The 19,172-nt window shown below is 51.1% G+C and overlaps 7 protein-coding genes across 7 annotated transcripts; 5 read left to right on the plus strand and 2 right to left on the minus strand.

Annotated features, from left to right (window-relative positions):
- Nucleotides 1-97: 97 nt before the first annotated feature.
- On the minus strand, nt 98-1,292 carry PV06_00450 (uncharacterized protein; the record flags this gene model as incomplete). The annotated part of the gene is made up of 3 exons (XM_016400951.1): nt 686-1,292; nt 495-614; nt 98-438 (listed from the first exon to the last, which is right to left on the minus strand). The coding sequence occupies exons 1-3, from the start codon at nt 1,218-1,220 to the stop codon at nt 98-100; spliced, it is 996 nt and encodes a 331-aa protein (XP_016268004.1). The 5' UTR covers nt 1,221-1,292.
- A 2,687-nt stretch (nt 1,293-3,979) lies between these two features.
- PV06_00451 (uncharacterized protein) lies at nt 3,980-5,970 on the minus strand (the record flags this gene model as incomplete). Its single annotated transcript, XM_016400952.1, has 2 exons — nt 3,980-5,902; nt 5,932-5,970. The coding sequence occupies 2 exons, from the start codon at nt 5,968-5,970 to the stop codon at nt 3,980-3,982; spliced, it is 1,962 nt and encodes a 653-aa protein (XP_016268005.1).
- A 644-nt stretch (nt 5,971-6,614) lies between these two features.
- Nucleotides 6,615-8,131, plus strand: PV06_00452 (uncharacterized protein; the record flags this gene model as incomplete). The annotated part of the gene is made up of 3 exons (XM_016400953.1): nt 6,615-6,796; nt 6,857-7,616; nt 7,676-8,131. The coding sequence occupies 3 exons, from the start codon at nt 6,615-6,617 to the stop codon at nt 8,129-8,131; spliced, it is 1,398 nt and encodes a 465-aa protein (XP_016268006.1).
- Nucleotides 8,132-8,455: 324 nt separating this feature from the next.
- PV06_00453 (uncharacterized protein) lies at nt 8,456-9,416 on the plus strand (the record flags this gene model as incomplete). Its single annotated transcript, XM_016400954.1, has 3 exons — nt 8,456-8,501; nt 8,560-9,057; nt 9,124-9,416. The coding sequence occupies 3 exons, from the start codon at nt 8,456-8,458 to the stop codon at nt 9,414-9,416; spliced, it is 837 nt and encodes a 278-aa protein (XP_016268007.1).
- Nucleotides 9,417-11,881: 2,465 nt separating this feature from the next.
- PV06_00454 (uncharacterized protein) lies at nt 11,882-12,791 on the plus strand. Its single transcript, XM_016400955.1, has one exon. The coding sequence runs from the start codon at nt 12,257-12,259 to the stop codon at nt 12,608-12,610; it is 354 nt and encodes a 117-aa protein (XP_016268008.1). The 5' UTR covers nt 11,882-12,256; the 3' UTR covers nt 12,611-12,791.
- A 2,558-nt stretch (nt 12,792-15,349) lies between these two features.
- Nucleotides 15,350-17,263, plus strand: PV06_00455 (uncharacterized protein). Its single transcript, XM_016400956.1, has 3 exons — nt 15,350-15,510; nt 15,572-15,883; nt 15,941-17,263. Exons 1-3 carry the CDS (start codon nt 15,490-15,492, stop codon nt 17,075-17,077), a joined length of 1,470 nt encoding a protein of 489 aa, XP_016268009.1. The 5' UTR covers nt 15,350-15,489; the 3' UTR covers nt 17,078-17,263.
- A 487-nt stretch (nt 17,264-17,750) lies between these two features.
- PV06_00456 (uncharacterized protein) lies at nt 17,751-19,060 on the plus strand. Its single transcript, XM_016400957.1, has 4 exons — nt 17,751-18,027; nt 18,104-18,115; nt 18,277-18,424; nt 18,552-19,060. The coding sequence occupies exons 1-4, from the start codon at nt 18,001-18,003 to the stop codon at nt 18,962-18,964; spliced, it is 600 nt and encodes a 199-aa protein (XP_016268010.1). The 5' UTR covers nt 17,751-18,000; the 3' UTR covers nt 18,965-19,060.
- Nucleotides 19,061-19,172: the final 112 nt, after the last annotated feature.

Consider the following 19,172-nt stretch of genomic DNA (forward strand, 5'->3'; position numbering starts at 1 on the left):
TAGCATTCGAATATTGACACATCAAATTGAGGTATACCACGACCTACAAAACAAGACAGACTTCGGACGCAAACTGCTATAACATCCATAAAGGTCCTCATGCAGCCACCAAGACAGTCCCACCGGCCCCATAGCTCTGCACGTATCGTTCAACAATGTGCTTCTCAACCTTTAGTGGCTCGTATGCCGGCTTCTCGCCAGGCCCGATACAAGTGGGCAAGCACTCAATGATGGTGTCCAGCGCACCGTCATTGAAGAATGCACAACTGTATCGGTCCTTGCCCGACAGGGGCGAGATGACACGATGCATGGTCGACTTGTACCGGTTGTTTGTCCATCTTTGCATCAGATCACCGATGTTGCACACGTACGCTCCCTTGACAGGAGGGACATGGTGCCATGTACCGGTGGGCTTATGCAAAACTTCCAACCCGCCGACTGTAGCATTCTTTCAGCGTGGGTCCCGATGACAAGAAAAGTCCAAGAGCACTCACCTTCGTCCTGGAGGAGCAATGTCAAAGCTCCAAAGTCGGTATGAGCGCCGACACCTCGAGTCCTGCCGGCCACGTCGGCAGGTGTGGGAGGATAATGATGGGATCGACAAAGACACAGTCCTAGAAATAGACGGTCTCAGCAATAGATACCTCTGACAATCAACCAATGGCTTCATCTTCCAAGGACTCACCATCTGGATCGGCCGCAAATGCATCAAAATGATCTTCCGGCAGATCCAACGACAAAGCCATCAACCTGAACACGTTCTTTGACAGCTCATGCACGGCGTTGAAGTAGTCGAGGTAGGCTTCCTTGAAGCCAGGCAAAGTCTCCGGCCATTGATTTGGACCTTGCAAGAAGCGGCCCAGTGGTCGTTCCGGTCTGACCGAGAAGCCTTCTTTCTGATCCGGAGTGGCTGAAGTGTCGAGCTCGTCTAGCTTTTGACCGCCGATGCGCTCGTAGCCACGGTAGCACTTTGAGTTTTCCTGCGACACCTTCTGCTTTTCCGACAATGGGAGGGCAAAGAAGCTCGCTATCGCAGACAAGAAACGTTCTTGAACCTCCGGAGGCACGGAATGTCCTATGACCTGCAAGAATCCCTGATTTTCGTACGCATCGCGAACTTCCAAGGCTGTTTGCCTCTTGGCTTCAGGGTCGCCGGCCAAATACCCTGAGATGTCAATGACTGGTATTTTCACCAGTGGTTCCTCGGCAATACTCCCCATGACTAATGGTAACAGTGGGATTTTAGGAGAAAGGTCCCTAGGGATCTTACACCAACTTTGGTACCGGACCACGACCCTTAAATAAGACGACGGTGGCGATGAAGAACACCAAAAACAACCTGCTTCGTCCGAGGAGCATTGGCGCGCTCGGGATTCCAGGCTCACAGTCAGAACGTGGTTGATAAAGTTGGTGGGTATTGCGCCCAAGCCCACGGGGAAGGGATCCATAGCTACCTCGTTCAACATGATCAGGGGACTTTCGAGTAGACCGTGTGGATGTACATCGAAGGGGCTGTTCACCCAGCCCCCTATCTAATTGGATACTCGTAGATATCATCGATAATGGCACAACGCTTGTTGGAGGTGCCGAGTTGCGCTTGTTCCGCATTGTCGACTCTGATATCCATCCCCCCATGGCAGGGTCGACGAGAGTACTGTCTTTGGTTGGACGTCGGCGCCCCAGAAGGGGAAAGAGAGCAATCAACATCCACTTTTATTGAGCAATGGTTGGGGAGTCAACGGCAGTATGCCGCCAGCGGTGACAATCAGTCCAATGCGAATGGATGGTTTGTATCCACCGGATGTAGGCGACGGACCAAAGCGCAGGACGTGGGCGACGGAAAATGGCGACGGCCTCGAGAAAGTGCACTTGTCCACCAATAGATGTCAACAATCGTTGGGTCTCATGAGATACGTACCCTGGCTAGGCTATGCCTGTGTCTTCACATCACTTTTGGGGATGGATCTGCAAGACTTATAAGGCGAAGGTCTCGCTTCTAAAATCAGTTGTAACTCGCGAAAGGGAAAGCTCTCAACTTTTTGACAGTCCTGTCGGAATCACAAAATATGGCTTTCAAGATTCCAGGTCTGCCACCGGTCAGGCTGCACTCTCCTTACTGGCAAAAGTGAGTCTAGTAACACATATTGACAGAAAGATCTCACGCTAAAGACTTTATCAGTGTCATCATCGGCATCCTGGTGGGCTTGACTGCTGGACTTTACGTTGCCCTCAATCTTCTCGGCGCCGGAGGCGGTCGACCAAATGCAGCCCAAACTGTGCAGGTGGTCAATGCCACCTTGTGTGCAGTCTGGTTCTTCTCAGCGTCGTTTGGTGGCACAGTCTTGAATAAGATCGGTCCCGCCATTACTGCATCTTTGGGTGTATTGGGCTACATCATCTACGTCGGTTCTCTCTGGTACTTCGACCAGACTGGCAAGGAAGGCTTCCCAATTTTTGCAGGCGTTGCTATCGGTGTAAGTAGCAGCTGGAGGCATACACTGTTGTTATATCCGCTGACTATATCAGATCTCGGCTGGGCTGATCTTCGTGACCATGGGGTACATCGCGATGTCGTACTCCGAAGAGCAGGATCGGGGCAAGTACATTACAGTTTCGATCAATCTGCAAGCTGTTGGTGCCATTGTTGGTGGCATCATCCCTCTACTCATTAACCGCAATTCTGTAAGTATCGCAATTTCTGCGCCCGTGAGAACTGTCTGACTTTGGAACAGACCGAGGCAGCGGGTGTGCCGCCGGCTGTGTACATCGTCTTCATTGTGGTGATGGGCTTGGGCATGATAGGAGCATTTGCTCTTATGCCACCTGACAAAATCATTCGTGACGATGGAACCAAGGTTGGTGTCGTTCAGGCTCGAACCTTTGTAGAGGAATTGAAGGCAAACCTCGAGATCTTCCGCGACTGGAAGCTCCTCATCATGGTAGGTGTCCATCAGCGACACAATAAGATGACGCGGTAAGACCTGCATGCTGACCTGGATATCTACAGATACCCGCGTTTCTTCCAGCAGAATGCTTTCTCGTCTATGGAGGCTCTGTCAACGCATACCACAATAACCTCCGTACTCGATGCCTCCTGTCCTTCATCTCGGTGGTACTGCAGCTTCCGGCGGGGTGGGGTTTGCAATGGATTCTCGACAACAAGAAGAGTAAGGTTGCACGATACAGAGTTGCTGACAAGGCTAACTTCGATTCAGTGAAACGAAGAACCCGAGCTTTCATCGGACTCGGTGTCGTTGGTATTCCCTTGATCGGCGCTTGGATCTGGGAAATCATCCGCACTCGTAACTACGACCGTTCTAGCCCTCCCGAGCACCCAATGGACTGGACTGATGACGGCTTTGTCGCAATATTTTTCTTGTTCATGATGAACTGGGTCTTCAGCTCGCTCTGGCAGTACATCATTCTTTACTTCCTCGGCACCCTCACAAACTCACCTCGCAAGTCGGCCAACTATGCAGTAAGTTTCCTCCAGGACCTTGAGTTCCTTCCAAGACTGACCATTATAGGGCGTCTTTCGCGGTATCCTCGGCGCTGGTGAGGCCATCTGTTTCGGTGTTGATTCTACTGCGGTTCCGTACATGAAAGAGGCCGCCGTCATCTTCACATTCTATACGACTGGCGTGTTGGTCTTTGCATATCTGGCTGCTTACCACATCCGTGAGACTGAGTACTTCAACGGTGAAGACGATGTCGTTATTCCCAAGCATGTACTTGAAGAGCACGAAGCCGAGAGCGCAAGCATTGCGGGCGAAAAGGTACCGATCGAAGATCAGACCGTTACCATGGGCGACAACAAGGCTTAAACGAGTACATCTGCTCGTCGGACACATAGAATCCGGCAGCGAGCTGCGCCAATTTCGTGTATTCTGAAGATTCTGTGGATAGTTTAATGGCTGTTGTAGCGTGAGTAGAACGGGCTGAATGTAGATATCAGCGTTGAATAGATGGAGATAGTGATTCAGGCCTCTTGATTCGAAAGTGCCAAATCCATTCCGAACCCAAATTCAGCATTCCAGTCGTATGGCAAATACGAGTAAGCGTCAAAGGCATCGTTTCCATTCGAGCTCAAGAGTGGGTTCGTCACTGGCCAAATTTCGAATGGATCGTGGAAGTGTGCTGTCCCATCAAGGTAGTCATCCATAGGTGCACCCTGCAGCAAGTCAATTTCGGATGTGCTCTGCTTCCGAAGAAGGAGAAAGTCCAAATAATCTTGCTTTATCGGCCCCAAGAGCCTTTCGTATTCTTGGAGGCATTGGGTAGCGGCTGGCCAGCGTTCGGAAATTGTTGAGAAGAATCGTGAAAAACGTTCCATGAACTCTTCCACCTCCTCTATCTCGTAAGCATCAGCAATCTCGGACCGGCAATACTGCAAAGTCTGAAGGAAGACTATTGCCGACAGGAAGGTGTGATGGCAGGGATGAAAGACATATTTCATGTAGCCGAATTCTGTGTTTGCCTGTCGCCAATATCCGGTGGCAACCTCTGTACTAGCAGCAAAAGCTTTCATAAGATGTTGCCGGGACGGTGTCCTGATTCTGGGACATGAACCAAACAACAAGACAATGATGTAGTTGTACGCGATATCAGCATACAATTCCATCTCGTCCCACTGTGATTTGACAGAGGAGTCCTGATTCAAGGAGGCTTTGTGATGGACTTCTTCTTTCCAGCCTAAAATTTCAAGCTCGGTCTCAGCCATCCAGGACTCCAGAGACGGACAGTCTGGCGGTAAGGGTTCGTTCTGGTATAGAATAGACATGATTGAAGACTCGACTTTGCGAAAGAGCCATATTCTTCTCGAGATGAATTTAGCTCGTGGTGCGTTGATGTTGATACCATCACGCGTTATACCGTAGTCTCCGTATTCAGCTGGGAATGCTGCACTGATATACTTGTTCCGAGTGCGGATAGGCCGGTTCAATGGCGCGGAGACGGCGACTTCCATCTCCCAGGCACACCAGAATATTCGACGGCGCATGTCCCTTTCGAGGACATCAATATCTGTAATTTCTGGAAGTTCTCGGTGAAGGCCAAGGTCAATGCACGCTTCGCTTGACATACCAGTAAGCAGCCACAGGTTCGCCACAGTTGGATTGAGAAAGGTGTATTGAATGAGTAAAAGCAGGGCCTGAAGTCCCGAGAGGTCGTTGGAGAGAACCACTGGGACGTAGAGCATGGCGTTGCGAAACAGCCCGGTCCCAAGAGACTGTGCTCTAGCCTGCTTGTTGCGCGCGGCTGTCGACAGCGAGATGGCCATGATCAGGCTTACCATGTACAAGTCTCGTGCCTTTGGTTGGGAGTCGCCAGATGTCTCTGTCGCTTGCCTCCTGAAAACAGCATGGAACGCTCTTATTGCATCACTGGAATGGTAGATGGGATACTGTTGGATGATTCTGTTTATGTAGATGTCGAAGAGGAATTCAGCGACTCCTGTTGGAACCGAAGACAGGGGCAGATTCGAGGGGTGTTGGTTCAATATCGATCGCGGATGGTTTTCGTCTAGATCGTTCAGACCAAACGACTTCTTCGCGGATGGAATCTGTGTCGGTGCTGCCGAACAGCCTGGTAGGCGAATAGCTTCAGTGAGTCCGAGAAAGCATGGGGTGATGTCGTGAAGAGCATAATTCACTGCTGTGTCCCGTAACATGATGGGTGATAGTCTTCCTATATCGCAGGTCGGTGGAATGCCGTCCCCGGGCAGATTGCTCGACCCTGTCTCTGGTGGCGGCAGGTTACCACGCAGACGTTCAAGGTCGGCAATGCGTCCTTCCAGGTACCTTGCGATGCTTCGTGGAGCAGTCGCGTTCGTCGCTGTGTCCAGCGACACGCACGGAACTCCAGCGGCCACACAGACTGAGCATGAAGGTGCCTGGGCATCGCACTATAGCAAAGTCAGACATCTTCTCGTACTACTAGAGATCTCGCACCATGATTTTCCTCTTTCGACATCGTGCACATGACACCACGCGCCTTCTTACTCGATTGTTGGACCCCATGGTATTGGCAGCAGTCACTCAACCTTGCGTTCTAGGAGTATTAGACATGGTCAGGCAATGAGCTGGGGGATGTCGCAGAGGCTCGTCCTCTGGACCTGGTCAGGTGTTTCAAAATCCGGGCTTTCGCTCGAAGATTACCAGTGATAACGAGGTCGAGAGAAGATCAGAGGGGCGGGATGTTTGGAGTTGGGGAAGCCTAACTGATTTCAAGTAAAACTTTGGCTTACTAGCCTAATCTGGCCACCCCTAAATAGCCCGTAATAGCCCGTAAGCTGCCTGGAAAATCAGATGAAGGGCCGACTTGGTCGCCTATTCATACTCGAAATTGGCATTCTCCGGGCACCTGCTGGGAGTGCCTTTTGGGCGCGAGGAAGCCCCCACCTCAGGCCGCTTTAGGAAGACACGGGCGACAGGAATCTGTCTTGCAGGCTCCAAATTTAGGCGAGAGATGATCAAGGGTCCAATTCCGCTTCACTGAATTCTTCATACCATTGCAATACCTTGCCTTGCACCAATTCGAAGCTGCAGTCAGGGCGCTTTCCACAAGTGGCACAAGAGCCAACAAAAGAGATCTCGCTGAAGAATATTCCATGATGCATGCAACACGAGATGGAAGTAACAGATCTCGACACACTCCTCGCGCTGCTCCCCGCTTGTAGGAGATGTCGCAAAGCCAAAAGACGATGCGATACGCAGCTCCCTGCCTGTGCGAACTGCAGCAGAGTTGGCGCAGATTGTGTCTTCTTGGATCATGTCTCTAAGGAATATCTACCGCGCACGTAGGTCCATCCCGGACATTGCCATTTCCCCCACTGGTGAACATGATTAACGACGACCAGGTACATTGCCTCCTTGGTGGACCACTTGAAGTCATTGGAAGCGAGAGGCCATGCAACTGGCGCAGAATCATCAACATCATCAGCCGAGCCAGAAACAACGGCCTCATCCCACCGGCCACGCTTTGTGCTCGTTCGAGATGCGTTCAGGTACCTAGGTGAGAACGCGCCCTTGGGGGGTTCTGCATCCAACCTGCTCGCGTGCCCAGGTCAGCTCCGAAGCAACCAGTCGAGCTCAAGACTGGCAATCCCTCCGACATGGTCCTGGGATGCGGGTTTACACCAATACCTCATCGATATGTACTTCGCCACGATACATCAGGTCTACCCGATCCTGGACCCTGAGTCGCAGCTCTTCACCGATCCCCAGCTTGGTCGGGCAGAGGCGTCTCCTTTTGAGGCATTTGTCCTGAATGGTGTCTATTCCATTGCATGCCACTGCCTACCTGGCAACAATCCTCAACTGGTCCTGCTGTCCGACACTTACCACCGCGAAGCGCTGACTCATGCCGACAGAGTGACTGCTGAACTGAACCTCGAAGCACTACAGGCCGTCAATCTGCTCGCCATGCGTAGCCTCTTTGACTCTCAGACCGGTAGCCTGGGGCAGCAGGTGGCGTTTGCTCATCACCTGGAAATGGAACTGAGTGCTAGAGAAGTCGAGGAGACTTCCCATGCCTTGGCTACGCTGAGAGCGACAACATACTGTGTTGGGAATCAGATGGCCACCGCACTGGATCGGCCATCCGGCCTTGTCGAGCCGGTGAGTAGATAGGTTGCATTCATACGACTACAAACGATGGGACTGACCACGAAATACAGGACGATGCACAGACACTAGCCCTACCAAACAGTCTCATGCATCTTTGTAGCCTATACAAAATGCAGTCAAGATTCCGAGACGGACTCTCAATGGAAGATATGGATGTAACGAATGCTTATGAGTCGGACGGAGCGGAATTGAACCCATTGGTCCAAGCCGCGAAAAGCGAAACAGCGTTCCTACTCAGACCAAGTTCGGAGACAGCCATGCAACTTCTCATTTCATATCACGACGAGCATATGATTTTCAACATCTTCACACCACATTGGGCCTACAAAGCTGGGGCACTCTTACTTTCAGATCCATCGCAAGATGCCTCTCAAGAAGGCTACGTGCTTGCCGTGACAGTCTTGGACCGATGTGCTCTGAAATGGCCTAACTCTCGAGCACTGCAAGACATGTTGAAAGCCTCGGCCAAGGCGACGGTGAAATCGACGTCGAACCAAGCACGATAAGAGAACGCACATCAGGATCCCTGCCTGGGCGATGGCGGAAGTGTTTGATGCTTGATGCAATATCTCTTGGCGAGTCACTGCGTCATCGGCCTGAGGACGGAGTGACATGCCGTTGCATCAACACCAATCGACCCAGCATTCGAACTGTCGTGACTGCATAATATCGAGACATGACACGGTAAAGATGTATCCAAAATTTTCACTTCATTTGATATTCCTGTTGAATTGTTATTGCCTAGCCAAGGAGATATCTCAACAGCAGGTTAATGGACATTTGAAGACTGGTTCGTCTTGAGTATCATATCGGATCAAGAAGCCATCAGAATGATAGAAGGTCAAGCCAGGATAGTTATCAGTGGGGGAGGCCAGGGTATGTATGAAAGAGATTATGTTCTTGACATTTCCAGAAATCTGACCGACGGCAACAGGTATCGGACGAGCACTGGCCCGTCACTTTGTGTCTCGCGGCCACAAAATATTTATCCTCGACGTCAATGAAGACAATGTCAAGCACACGGCAGAAGAACATTTGAAGGAGCATGCTGATCGAGTTGCGTGGTCCAAATGTGATTTGCGAAATGTGGACGAGATCCGCTCGACCATCGACAAGGCTGCCAAATTCCTCGATGGCCGTATCGACTTTCTTGTCAACAATGCTGGAATTTCGCACCCGTACTGGGCAGATGGGAAGACCATGGCCGATCCTTCCACTCTGGACCAATGGCAGGCGTACCTCGAGACGAATCTGACCGGACCTTTTGTGACATCGCAAGCATGCATCCCGTACATGAAGGTCGAACGGCAAGAAGACAAACAGAAACTCCCCAACTCGAATGTTGGCCGCGCGGGACCATGTATCATCCACGTCAGTAGTTTTCGGGCACTCATATCGGATCCGAACCAGGAAGGTTATGCTTCGTCAAAGGGTAAGTCGGTGGTCGACTACCTAACGATCTGTTAAGCTTGGCCGTCGCTAACGAAATGGGCATCAGCGGGCTTGCTTGGCCTCACTCAAAGCATGGCCGTTTCGATGCAGGCATTTGGGATTCGCGTCAACATGGTATCACCTGGCCGGGTCAAGGTCACTCATGAGAACCCTTCTGGTGATGAGAATGGCGAAGATTGGGACAATGGAGAGGACGACGTCAACACTCATCCCACCAACCGAGCAGGAATGCCCGAGGACATCGCCGAGGCTTGCGAGTATCTTCTCGGAGCTGGCTTCGTGACGGGACAGAATCTCATTGTCGATGGAGGTGTTTCAAAGGTTAAAGGGAAGGCGTAGATCTAAATGTGCTGACGCGGATCACGGAGAGTCTTTCGGTTCAATCTCAAAGTGTTTCCTGTCCCTATTTCGATTGGGTGTGAGGTCACGGTGTTTATTTCACAACTCATATCCACAAATAACACCTTGGGTTCGTTTCGCACTTGGGAACCTGTGGGTTGGTGAGGAGTGAGAGACAGAGTGATATACTGTACGTACGGAATGCGGAGTACTTGCCTTCTGATCGATGTCGCTCCCGGCTACCGCGAAGAGATTAACAAGTTCGGGTCAAGGACCAAGGAACTCGTGCCGTGGCCGTGGGTACTCGTATCTCGAGGGAGTTACCTACAGTAGGTGGATTTGACGACAACTAATCCCGCATGGAATTTGGTAAGCCGTGAATCATCAAAACAGTTTCCCATGCGGGGGGGAGGACGAGCACGGAGTAGAGGAAGTTTGCCTAGTAAGGTAATCGTGATTTGATGTCTGGTTCGCCGTTCGCTCGTCGAGGACCCTGTACTGTATGTAGCTCCCCCTCCCCTCCCCCCCCCCATCTCGATGATAAGCGAGACATGACGTACTCGTACTCGTACCTAGTACTGTGATACAGTAGATAGTTATCGCTCAAATGCCGGGTTCGCTCTCCAGGTTGTTTTGACTCGATTGCCCCCCCGTTGCTTTTCTCCCATTCATGACCGAGAGAATGCCGATGACATAAACCCTGTATCTGCCATAACTCACTACTGTATCATGAGTGATATAATGGGCTTCTAAGCCGTTGCATGAGACCTCTCTGACGCAAACACATTATCATCGCGACTTTGATTCCGTACGTACCTGACCCCAATTACTTGTTTTTTCCGTACCATGTAGTGAACAAGGGGGGAGGGGGGGTGTAAATGAGTGTACATGGAAAACGAAAGCCTATAAATACCTCCCTACCTCTCCCCTTCTTCGCCACCCATCAAAAGTGTACACCATACCATGACAACGTCAACCCAATATTGACATCTCAACGAGTACCACCAAAAGACACCCGACATACCACATTCACACACATACAAACACATTCACAAATACAAAGTTACTACCAACCAGAGAAAACAAGCAAAAAACAAAAACTCTACAAAATGACATTTTCAAAAACTCAACCACATCCTCACACCCAAAAAGAAAAATTACCAGAATACTTGCAGAGGGAAATCGACAAGGCGGAGGAGGAAAGGTATATATATGAAGATTCATGGACCAGAAAGGACAGAATGTATGATCACCATTCATCTACCCACCTGCCCACTCACAAAAACAAAACTAACCAGCACTCAGTGCATATACTCATCTCGACGATGAAAAAAGCAAGGCCACTGAAGTAAAAGAGGTCGAACGTGAGACCACCACGACGAAATCACCACCACCATCAAAAGAAAAGGAAGGCGAAGAAAGTACAAGCACAAAGTCATGAAGTGGACCCAAGAAGGGAAAGAATGGTTACCGAAGCCAACCTTTCTGAAAGGCGGCCGATAGACATCATATTCCTACGTACACAACCATCTTTTCGACAACTCCGATCCATCATCAACACACTTTCTCTCTCTCTCCGATATCGAACCTTTTAACTCCATATCCGAACCAGTCTGAAAAAAGAGTAATCCTAATTTACATAGAGACGGCAACCCCGACCTTGCCATCAACAACATCAACAACAAGGCAGTTGGGGGTATGAAGGAAATGAAATGGAAAAAAAAGGGTCGTTGGCTAAGCAGACTGTCTTCTTCTTTTTTGCCGACAATGAATGCGCCTGAACCCATATAAACGGCAGCCATGAATCATAAAAAAATTTGGTATAAGTTGTATCCCATAGTATAATGATGAAAAAACAAAAGGAAAATTTGTGGACAAGACCAAAAAAAGCAACACTTTTATCGTACAAAGATAGTAGCGTATCCAGTTCCCCAGTTGTTCCCGTTCGACGAGAAGGAGTCATCGCTGTCGGCCACCTTGTGCCGGAGATGATGGTGGTGTCCATACTTGATGGACTGTGGGGAAGGACCGCGACAGTGAACCAAGACTGGCTTGGCCTTTTGGACCGGTTCGAACGTGCGGATCTCACTGATCTCCGTCACGGAGTCGAACAAGTCGTATTCGGTCTGATTGTCGTCGTTGTCGTCACCGCAGAAGTCGAACGTGAACGTAGACACGGTTGAGATGCTGGCCAACGTCGGGATCGTGCTGCTCGGTGAGGGGTGTTGTTGTCGTTGTTGCATGGCGGCACGTGGCGAAGGCTGGGCCGCCCGATCGACGTGGAAGTGGGGTCGGATCTGCTTGCCGTGCGAAAAGGGTAGGGAGAAGGACGGGACCGGGGGTCGCGTCGTGGGGGGTTGACGAGGAGCCGGGGTAGGCGTGTCTTGGTAGTGCAGCGCACGTTCTTGGAACGTCGGAGAGTTGGGAAGGGACCAGTCGAACTCGTCGCTGTCTTCAGAGTCATACATGAGCCCGGGCGGTGTCGAAGGGGTGTCCATCTCCTCGACCTCGCCGAGGTTGGACCGGAAGCGCGCCCGTGGGATCGACAAGAAACATGTCGTCGAGCTGACGCTGGGGTTGGACTTGTGCTCGCTGTGAACGCGTCGGAAACGCTCAAACTCTGGAGATGAACAGCACTTGCAGATGATCACCCCAGGGGGACAGTGGCAATCTTTGGCCGACGCGTCGTCCCGGATCTGAATCGGGGTTGGTCTGTGAGAGTTGTGAGACGCGTTCGAGAGAGCCGAGAATCTCCAAGAGTTTCTCATCGAGAATGACGCGGGGTAAGAGGCATTGTCGAACGCTTGGTTCTCATGCTGTAGGATGCTCGCACGTGCATCATGTGGCAACGGTGTGAGATAGCTCGAATCCTCGACGACTTCAAAGGATGGATCGAGAACTCCGCTCAAGTACATGGACAGTCTCTTGCGATCAAGTTCTCCTTGACCATCGAGCCATTGGCTCTTTCGATACGAAGATCTTTTGGCCAAGACATCGTTTTGGGCAGCAGGCTCTTCCTCAATCGCAGGCTCTCGGTCCTCGGGAGGGGCGTCTACGACAATGTTGTATTCAGGTACCAACACCGAAGAGGCCCTGACGGACGGTGGAGGTACCCCGAGGTGTGTGCCCTGACTAGGTGCCTCATAGTCTGTGGCGAAATGTGGAAAGGGTTCTTCGTCGAGCTCTGTGGGTGACGGCAAGGATTGCTCAAACCCAAGCAAAGGAGATGATGTTGTATACGGTTGATTGGCCTCGATCAGCTTCTTCTTGCGTAGCTTCAGTGGAGGAGGACGCAAGCGTTGAACATCCGAGAGTCGGTGCTTCGAACCGGGCTCGGTGCTGTCCATAGCAACCATCCTTTGTTGTTCACTCAAGACCATCCTAGTAGTATTGCCTCTGTTCACCGGCGGGGTAGGCGGCATAGGAAACAGAGAGAATCCCGTCTGGTCTAATTGGTCCATAGCAAAGTTTCCGAGCACACTCGAGGCCTCGTTGGTCGAGCAGATTCGGGTGGATCTCGAATTCGGCGAGGTACTATGGCGACCAGCGTTGTCTGTGTTATTGTTGTTGTTGTTCTCTGGAGATTGTTGATGGGAAACAATCGATAGGGAAGATTGGGAACATCCAGGCTTTTGAACGGAATGTAATTGATCAACGACGCAAAGATAGGGGATGGGTGCAGGGGAGAGTCCGTGGGGAGAATGCGAACGTCAAAGGGAATTGTTACCGCTGATTGTAGCATTTTGGTAGATGAGAACACGTCAGGCGAGGAAGAGAGTGAGATTTGTTTTCCTGCTGTTGGAGCTTGGTAGAGGCCGAGATTGCAGAGCAGGATGCACCATGAGGTCTGTGTGAGGTCTGCTCTGCCACCAACAACCACACAAGAGATCAGTAGAGTGCGCGGCCAATCAACTCACCTGACAGCTGACGGTGGTGTCAATTCTGTTGTGAAGGCGTCAAGACCTTTTCAAGAGCTTTTGCCTGCCAGTTCGCCGTAGAATCAATCTGCGAACGGCTCTAACGACAGCTACTGACTGCTGCCATCGCCATAGGTATCATCACATTGACATCTGAGGTTGCTGTTCTTGCGTACCACATCGCAATAAACAGTGCGTACTTCGAGTGGTTATATGAGCACACCATTCCCCGTCAGGTTCTAGGTTGCAGCCTTCAATCTTTCTTGAAAGAATCCATGTTTCAGCCTGAGGATATCCTCCGATCTAGCTCAGGTCGGGAAGGAAATAGGCATGATGGGGTACAGCTGTTGAAGAGTCTGTCACGGGAGGCTGTGAAGTGATTCTAGCTGGCAGCTGTCTTTGGGGTTGTTGACACTAATTACTACACGTGATATCAAAACATTACTATTCCTTTTTGGGACGAACCCGTTGAGGCTGTCAACACCAAACGCCGCAGGCGTTTTCCAGAGTGCCTTGATTGTCTCGAGGTGCAAGTTACCATGACTATGGAACAACAGAAATTGCTGGGCTTTGCTTTGCTGGAGAGATGTGCGCACGATCAATTGTATTCGACGAGGACTCGACGGTCGAGTGTGCTGCGAGCACAGACACGTTGCTTGAACAAAGACACAGACGCGAACCTCCTCGACACGGTACTGCTCCTACTCGACTCGAGAATCTAGCCTCTTGCGGCTCGGCGAGGATATGATATTTCTGGTGTAGGGTAAAGGCCTGCTGTTGAGAAAACTCGTGCCCGCGTCGCTGGGTCGGACTATTTCGTGGTCACATTTGAAGAGTCTAGGCAGCATACATTTGAGCTCCGTCTACAAGATCGTATTTTGGACAGATTCTCTTTCTAGAAACTTTGAAACAGCGCCTCTGCCTCCTGTCGCATAAATTTGAATTTATAAGTCGCAAAGAATATGATGCTCCTACACGATCTAAAGGTCTTATTCCACAACCAAGTCGAGTCTCGCCTCACATGCTCTCACTAGCCATGGACTCAGGTACGGCTCATGGTCTCAATACGATAATGATGTCAATTCAGCTGCAGCAGTCAAACTACAAAGATATCAGCGTGAACATGCGAGCCATCGGTGACTCTATGCTGCTCAGTGCAGTACAGTCAGAATGATGATTATTGAGTCCTGATGTCCCCGCATACGGCTACTACTTTTCATGGCAGGCACTTGACATGAGAAAATTCCTCTTCCCGATTTCACTTATTTCTCTGGATGTGCCTGACAGCCGCCACGTGGCACTCAAGAGGCCCTCAACTATTTCCGGAGTAAAACTGAAGAATGTGCAGGAAGCTATTGGTGTGACATATCGAAATGAGCTGCATGGAGAATACGGATTACACCCCGGGCTTGTTCCTCACTCGGTCGCTCGTCTGCGTTATTCGCCTCTCCTACCCTGCCCGAGTCTTGCAGCGATTCAATACTCCTCCTCGAGTTGATTGTGTCTGTTGACTCCACCAAACAGAAGCAACACTCAAGCATCAATCCAAGCAAATTAGAACGACCGCAAATACATGGAATCGACGAGCTTGTCCCGACTTTGTCCGGCTCATTGGCCCAACAAGCAGCGATAGGCGCAAGGCTTGGATGCCGCCCAGAGTCTTTGGGGTCTTGGCGCGGCTCCACAGATAACGAGGCTCGCTAATCTACTACGGCCAACTTCCTTTTCTATGATGCCGCAGTATTTGTGAATTGGATCCTGGGCCAATGATGGTACTCAGATGCGTTATCAACCTTCCCCAATGTCTGTCCGGATGTCTTGAACCCATCTAGGTCAAGGTCGAAACTGCCCGGACTTCCAAGACTGAAAATCCTTCAGGAATGTGCTTCGAGACCGTCTCAACAAGGCGGCATTTTAGTCGTAGTGATTAGAAAGAAAGAAAAATCGACTTCTCTCACATCGTATCCGTTCATCTAGCGTGGGGATAAGAGGAAACCCCCCCCCCTTCTGTCCCCAGACATTGTACCTCGTGGTAGGTGAATGGTATATATCCCTTGATCTCTGGCTCCCTAGATCTTCCACGTCGTCCTCTTCGTCGATTTACCAATATTCCCGTCAACGAACAGCAGCAGGTCGAAGAAGCCCTCGCAGCAGAAATGGCCACCCCACCGACTCCTGTACGTTGATCTACTCCAGAGCCTGATGTTGATCTGTTACTGACTCCACCTATGTACATAGCCAGAGTACAACTCGAGTATCCCCAATGGCGGCGACCCCAAAGCCATGGATGTCAACCTTCCCTACACCGGCCTGGAGTGGGAATACGTCTACCAGGTCATCATGGGCTGCCTGGTCTTCGTCATCGTGCCCGGTATCGGTCTGCTCTACGGCGGCATGTCACGAAGGAAATCCGCTCTGGCCATGATCTTCCAAGCATGGACCGTCATGGCTGTCTGTTCATTCCAGTGGGCTTTTTGGGGATTCAGCCTCGCCTTCTCTCGCACCGGTGGCCCATTCATTGGTGACCTTTCGAATTTTGGCATGAAGAATGTGAGTCTTACCGTCTCACTCATCCGCGAACACTTTTCTCACCCCGGGCGTTATTAGGTCATGGCTGCACCGTCCTGGGGATCCGCCGTCATCCCAGACATCGTTTTCAGCTTCTACGAACTCATGTTTTGTGCTTGCGCCACCATGATCGTGGTCGGTGGCTCTTTTGAGCGTGGGCGAATCATTCCCTCCATCATCTTCGGGTTCTGCTGGGCCACACTCTGCTACTGTCCGATCTCGTATTGGACTTGGAACGCCAATGGCTGGCTCTTCCAGCTTCCCGCCCTGGACTTCGCCGGTGGTGGTCCAGTCCACATTTCCAGCGGCACTGCCGGTTTGGCGTATGCTCTTGTCCTCGGCAAGCGCAAGAGGCTCGGTGAGAAGCATGTCCACAAGCCTCACAATGTCACCATCATCTTCCTCGGTACCACCCTCATCTGGTTCGGCTGGTTCGGGTTCAACGGCGGTTCGGCCTTGAATGCCAGCATCCGTGCAATGATGGCCGTGTGGAACACCAACTTTGCCGCCTCCTGCGGTGTGGCTGGATGGGTCATGATGGACTATATCAAAAAGAGAAAGTTCTCCGTTGTGGGAGCATGTGAGGGGGCGATTGCTGGATTGGTTGGCATCACCCCTGCGGCAGGCTATGTTTCCGTCTGGTGCGGTGCAGCCATCGGCTTCATCACGGCTATCGTGGTCAACCTGTTCGAGAATGTCAACGACTGGTTGCACATCGATGATGGCCTCGAGGTCTTCAAGATCCACGGCATTGGCGGCATCTGCGGCGCTTTCCTGACGGGGATTTTTGCATCCTCTTCGGTGTCGGCTCTCGATGGCGCCACCCTCGCCCCGGGCGCCATTGATGGTGTTGGTAGCCAGATCGCACGACAATTGGCAGAGATCGCTGCTATTGCCAGCTGGTCTTTCACCATCTCCTTCATTCTCCTCGTGATCTTGAAGTACATTCCAGGCCTCCACCTGAGGGTTGATGACGAGGTGGAAATGATTGGATTGGACATTGATCAGTTTTCGGATGAAATGGTTGGAGAATGGTCACTGTTCAACGATGAGCACACTGGTCGCCGCGGGTCTTTTGAACAGATCACGCATGGCTTCCCTGCTCGTGGTACTACAACAGGCGACGCGACCCCGGAGCAGAAGGTCGAGCCCAAGGCCGAGCCAACTTCGTCTTAGAGTTTGTAACTGATCGTGCTTTGAATGGTCATCACTTAATAGATGGTACACGTGGGGTTTGTTGCTTGGATGAGCGCAGGTGTTACAGTACAGGTTTAGATTATATGGCTAGAATAGATTAGCAGAGGGTTCTTGGTGTTGGTGCGATCCTCTTTGCAGGGAATATATTTAATGTATCCGAGCGCCGATCTCAATACACCCAAAAAAGATTCAGCACGCAATAATAGGTTCATGTTTTCTAGACACAAGCTTCAAACAGCAACTATCCAGGGATAATGCGACAAAACTCTCGAGAGTAAGACAAAGAAAAGTGTCTGATACAAGAATAGAAGTATTCCAGGGCTGCGAGTATGATCATCTATGATTGCCTGAATGTAGGTAGCCTCGTGAGCCCAAGTTACGCCTCGGCTACCCTTAGGTAGCTTCAATGCAAGCTTGCATCACATGTGTATTCTGCATGGTTGGGGCCTGGAATAGCCTCGAGTCAGCCATCTCTGGTTGACATGTCGAGCCCAATGAACTGTGGAAACGAAGCGGGATGATCATACCTGTAGACCCAGCAAAGGAACAACTTCTGCCTGTTTGAATGGCCGATGGTGCTGTGTTGTACAGTCAGTCACATGCATTGAATCCTCCAAGCCTTTTTGAATATTCCTTTTTGTATCAACTCGCCGTGAACTTCCAGTCGGATTTACCTGCCTGTCAATTCCACCACATAACATCAGCGCGCAAGAAATAAATCAACCACATAGAACTGCCATCTTCGGTCACCGTCACCCATTACTGTATCTCTTTTTTTCTCTCTGCGGGGTAAACGGATCTCGAAACGCTGCGCTGCCTCGTGTCCCACCACCACCAACCACTACCTCCAACGGGTCCCGAACACACTCCTTCTCAGCCTGACTGCGCTCAGAAGCCTCAAGATGTTCGCAGCAAAGAGATTAGGCAAGGTGAGTACAAGATGAACACCGTCGACACCTTCACCGTTACTCTAGTAACATGCAAAGGCTGACACGTTTGATCTAGGAACTCCAAAAGGTACGCTTCTTCCTGGCCTGCCCCGTCCCTTGACATTCCCTCTCTCCCTCCCCTCGGCGATCTACTACAAGTTCGATATGCCCAATGTCGCCTCCTCAGACACAAACAAGTACACTCCATGTGCCACAAGTCTAACGCGGGTGTTTTGCGTGTGTCCATAGGCCAAATATCTCCCTCCGGGCATTGACCTGGTCAAAGCCGACGACTTTAAAGAATGGCAGGTTGACATTCGGGTCCTCGACTCCAACCCCTTGTATCTCAATCAGATATATCGCCTCAGTTTCATCTTCACCAACAATTACCCGATAGGTACGTTTCCTGCAAGGAAGACACAGAGAGAGAGAGCACGAGAGGAAGAGCACGTCTTTTCGGATCTACAAAAACAAACTTAATGTGCACGCACACAGAGGTTTTTCACTCACGTCTTCCTCCGCAGAACCGCCCGAAGTAACATTCATCTACGTCCCGCCGTCGTCTTCTTCCTCTACCGAACCGATCTCAAATACCCAGACACATGCGCAGTCACCGCCACAGTCGCAGCCGCAGTCGCAAACCACCACCACACCCAACACCGGCCGACCCATACCTATCCACCCTCACATCTACAGCAATGGAATCATCTGTCTGGACCTCCTCGGAAGCGCGGGTTGGTCACCCGTGCAGTCCGTCGAGAGCGTTTGCATGAGCATACAGAGCATGTTGACCGGCAACACCAAGAACGAACGACCGCAAGGGGACGAGGCGTTTTGTCAAAGTATGGGAGTGCGAGGACCCAACGGATGGACCAGGAGCGAGCGTGGAAGAGGCCTGAGGGGTGTACGGTTCGCCTACGATGACGATACAGTATGAGTCATGATCGATCGAAGCAAGTAAAGGATGGCGTGGAGTTTGGATATCTCAAAGGGTTAAGAAATCACATCCTGGCGAACAAAGGGGGGGGGGGAGGTTTGTGTCTGTGCAGGGGGGTTTCGGAGATTTCACAAACTCGCTTGCACAGGCGAAAATGACGGGCGACGACGGGTTGTCTGATGGCCAATTTACCTTTGGTTTCCCACCT

The sequence above is a fragment of the Exophiala oligosperma genome, assembly GCF_000835515.1.
Source record: "Exophiala oligosperma strain CBS 72588 unplaced genomic scaffold supercont1.1, whole genome shotgun sequence".
In the NCBI taxonomy this organism is placed as follows: domain Eukaryota; kingdom Fungi; phylum Ascomycota; class Eurotiomycetes; order Chaetothyriales; family Herpotrichiellaceae; genus Exophiala; species Exophiala oligosperma.

Bases quoted from the DNA above. Each gene is read 5' to 3' on its own strand.
- PV06_00455 (XM_016400956.1), top strand. From the start codon at position 15,490: ATGGCCACCCCACCGACTCCT. The intron at 15,511-15,571 runs GTACGTTGATCT...CTATGTACATAG, and splicing joins TGGCCACCCCACCGACTCCT to CCAGAGTACAACTCGAGTAT. The intron at 15,884-15,940 runs GTGAGTCTTACC...GGGCGTTATTAG, and splicing joins CGAATTTTGGCATGAAGAAT to GTCATGGCTGCACCGTCCTG.
- PV06_00456 (XM_016400957.1), top strand. From the start codon at position 18,001: ATGTTCGCAGCAAAGAGATTAGGCAAG. The intron at 18,425-18,551 runs GTACGTTTCCTG...CTTCCTCCGCAG, and splicing joins CACCAACAATTACCCGATAG to AACCGCCCGAAGTAACATTC.
- PV06_00454 (XM_016400955.1), top strand. From the start codon at position 12,257: ATGTGGCAACGGTGTGAGATAGCTCGAATCCTCGACGACTTCAAAGGA.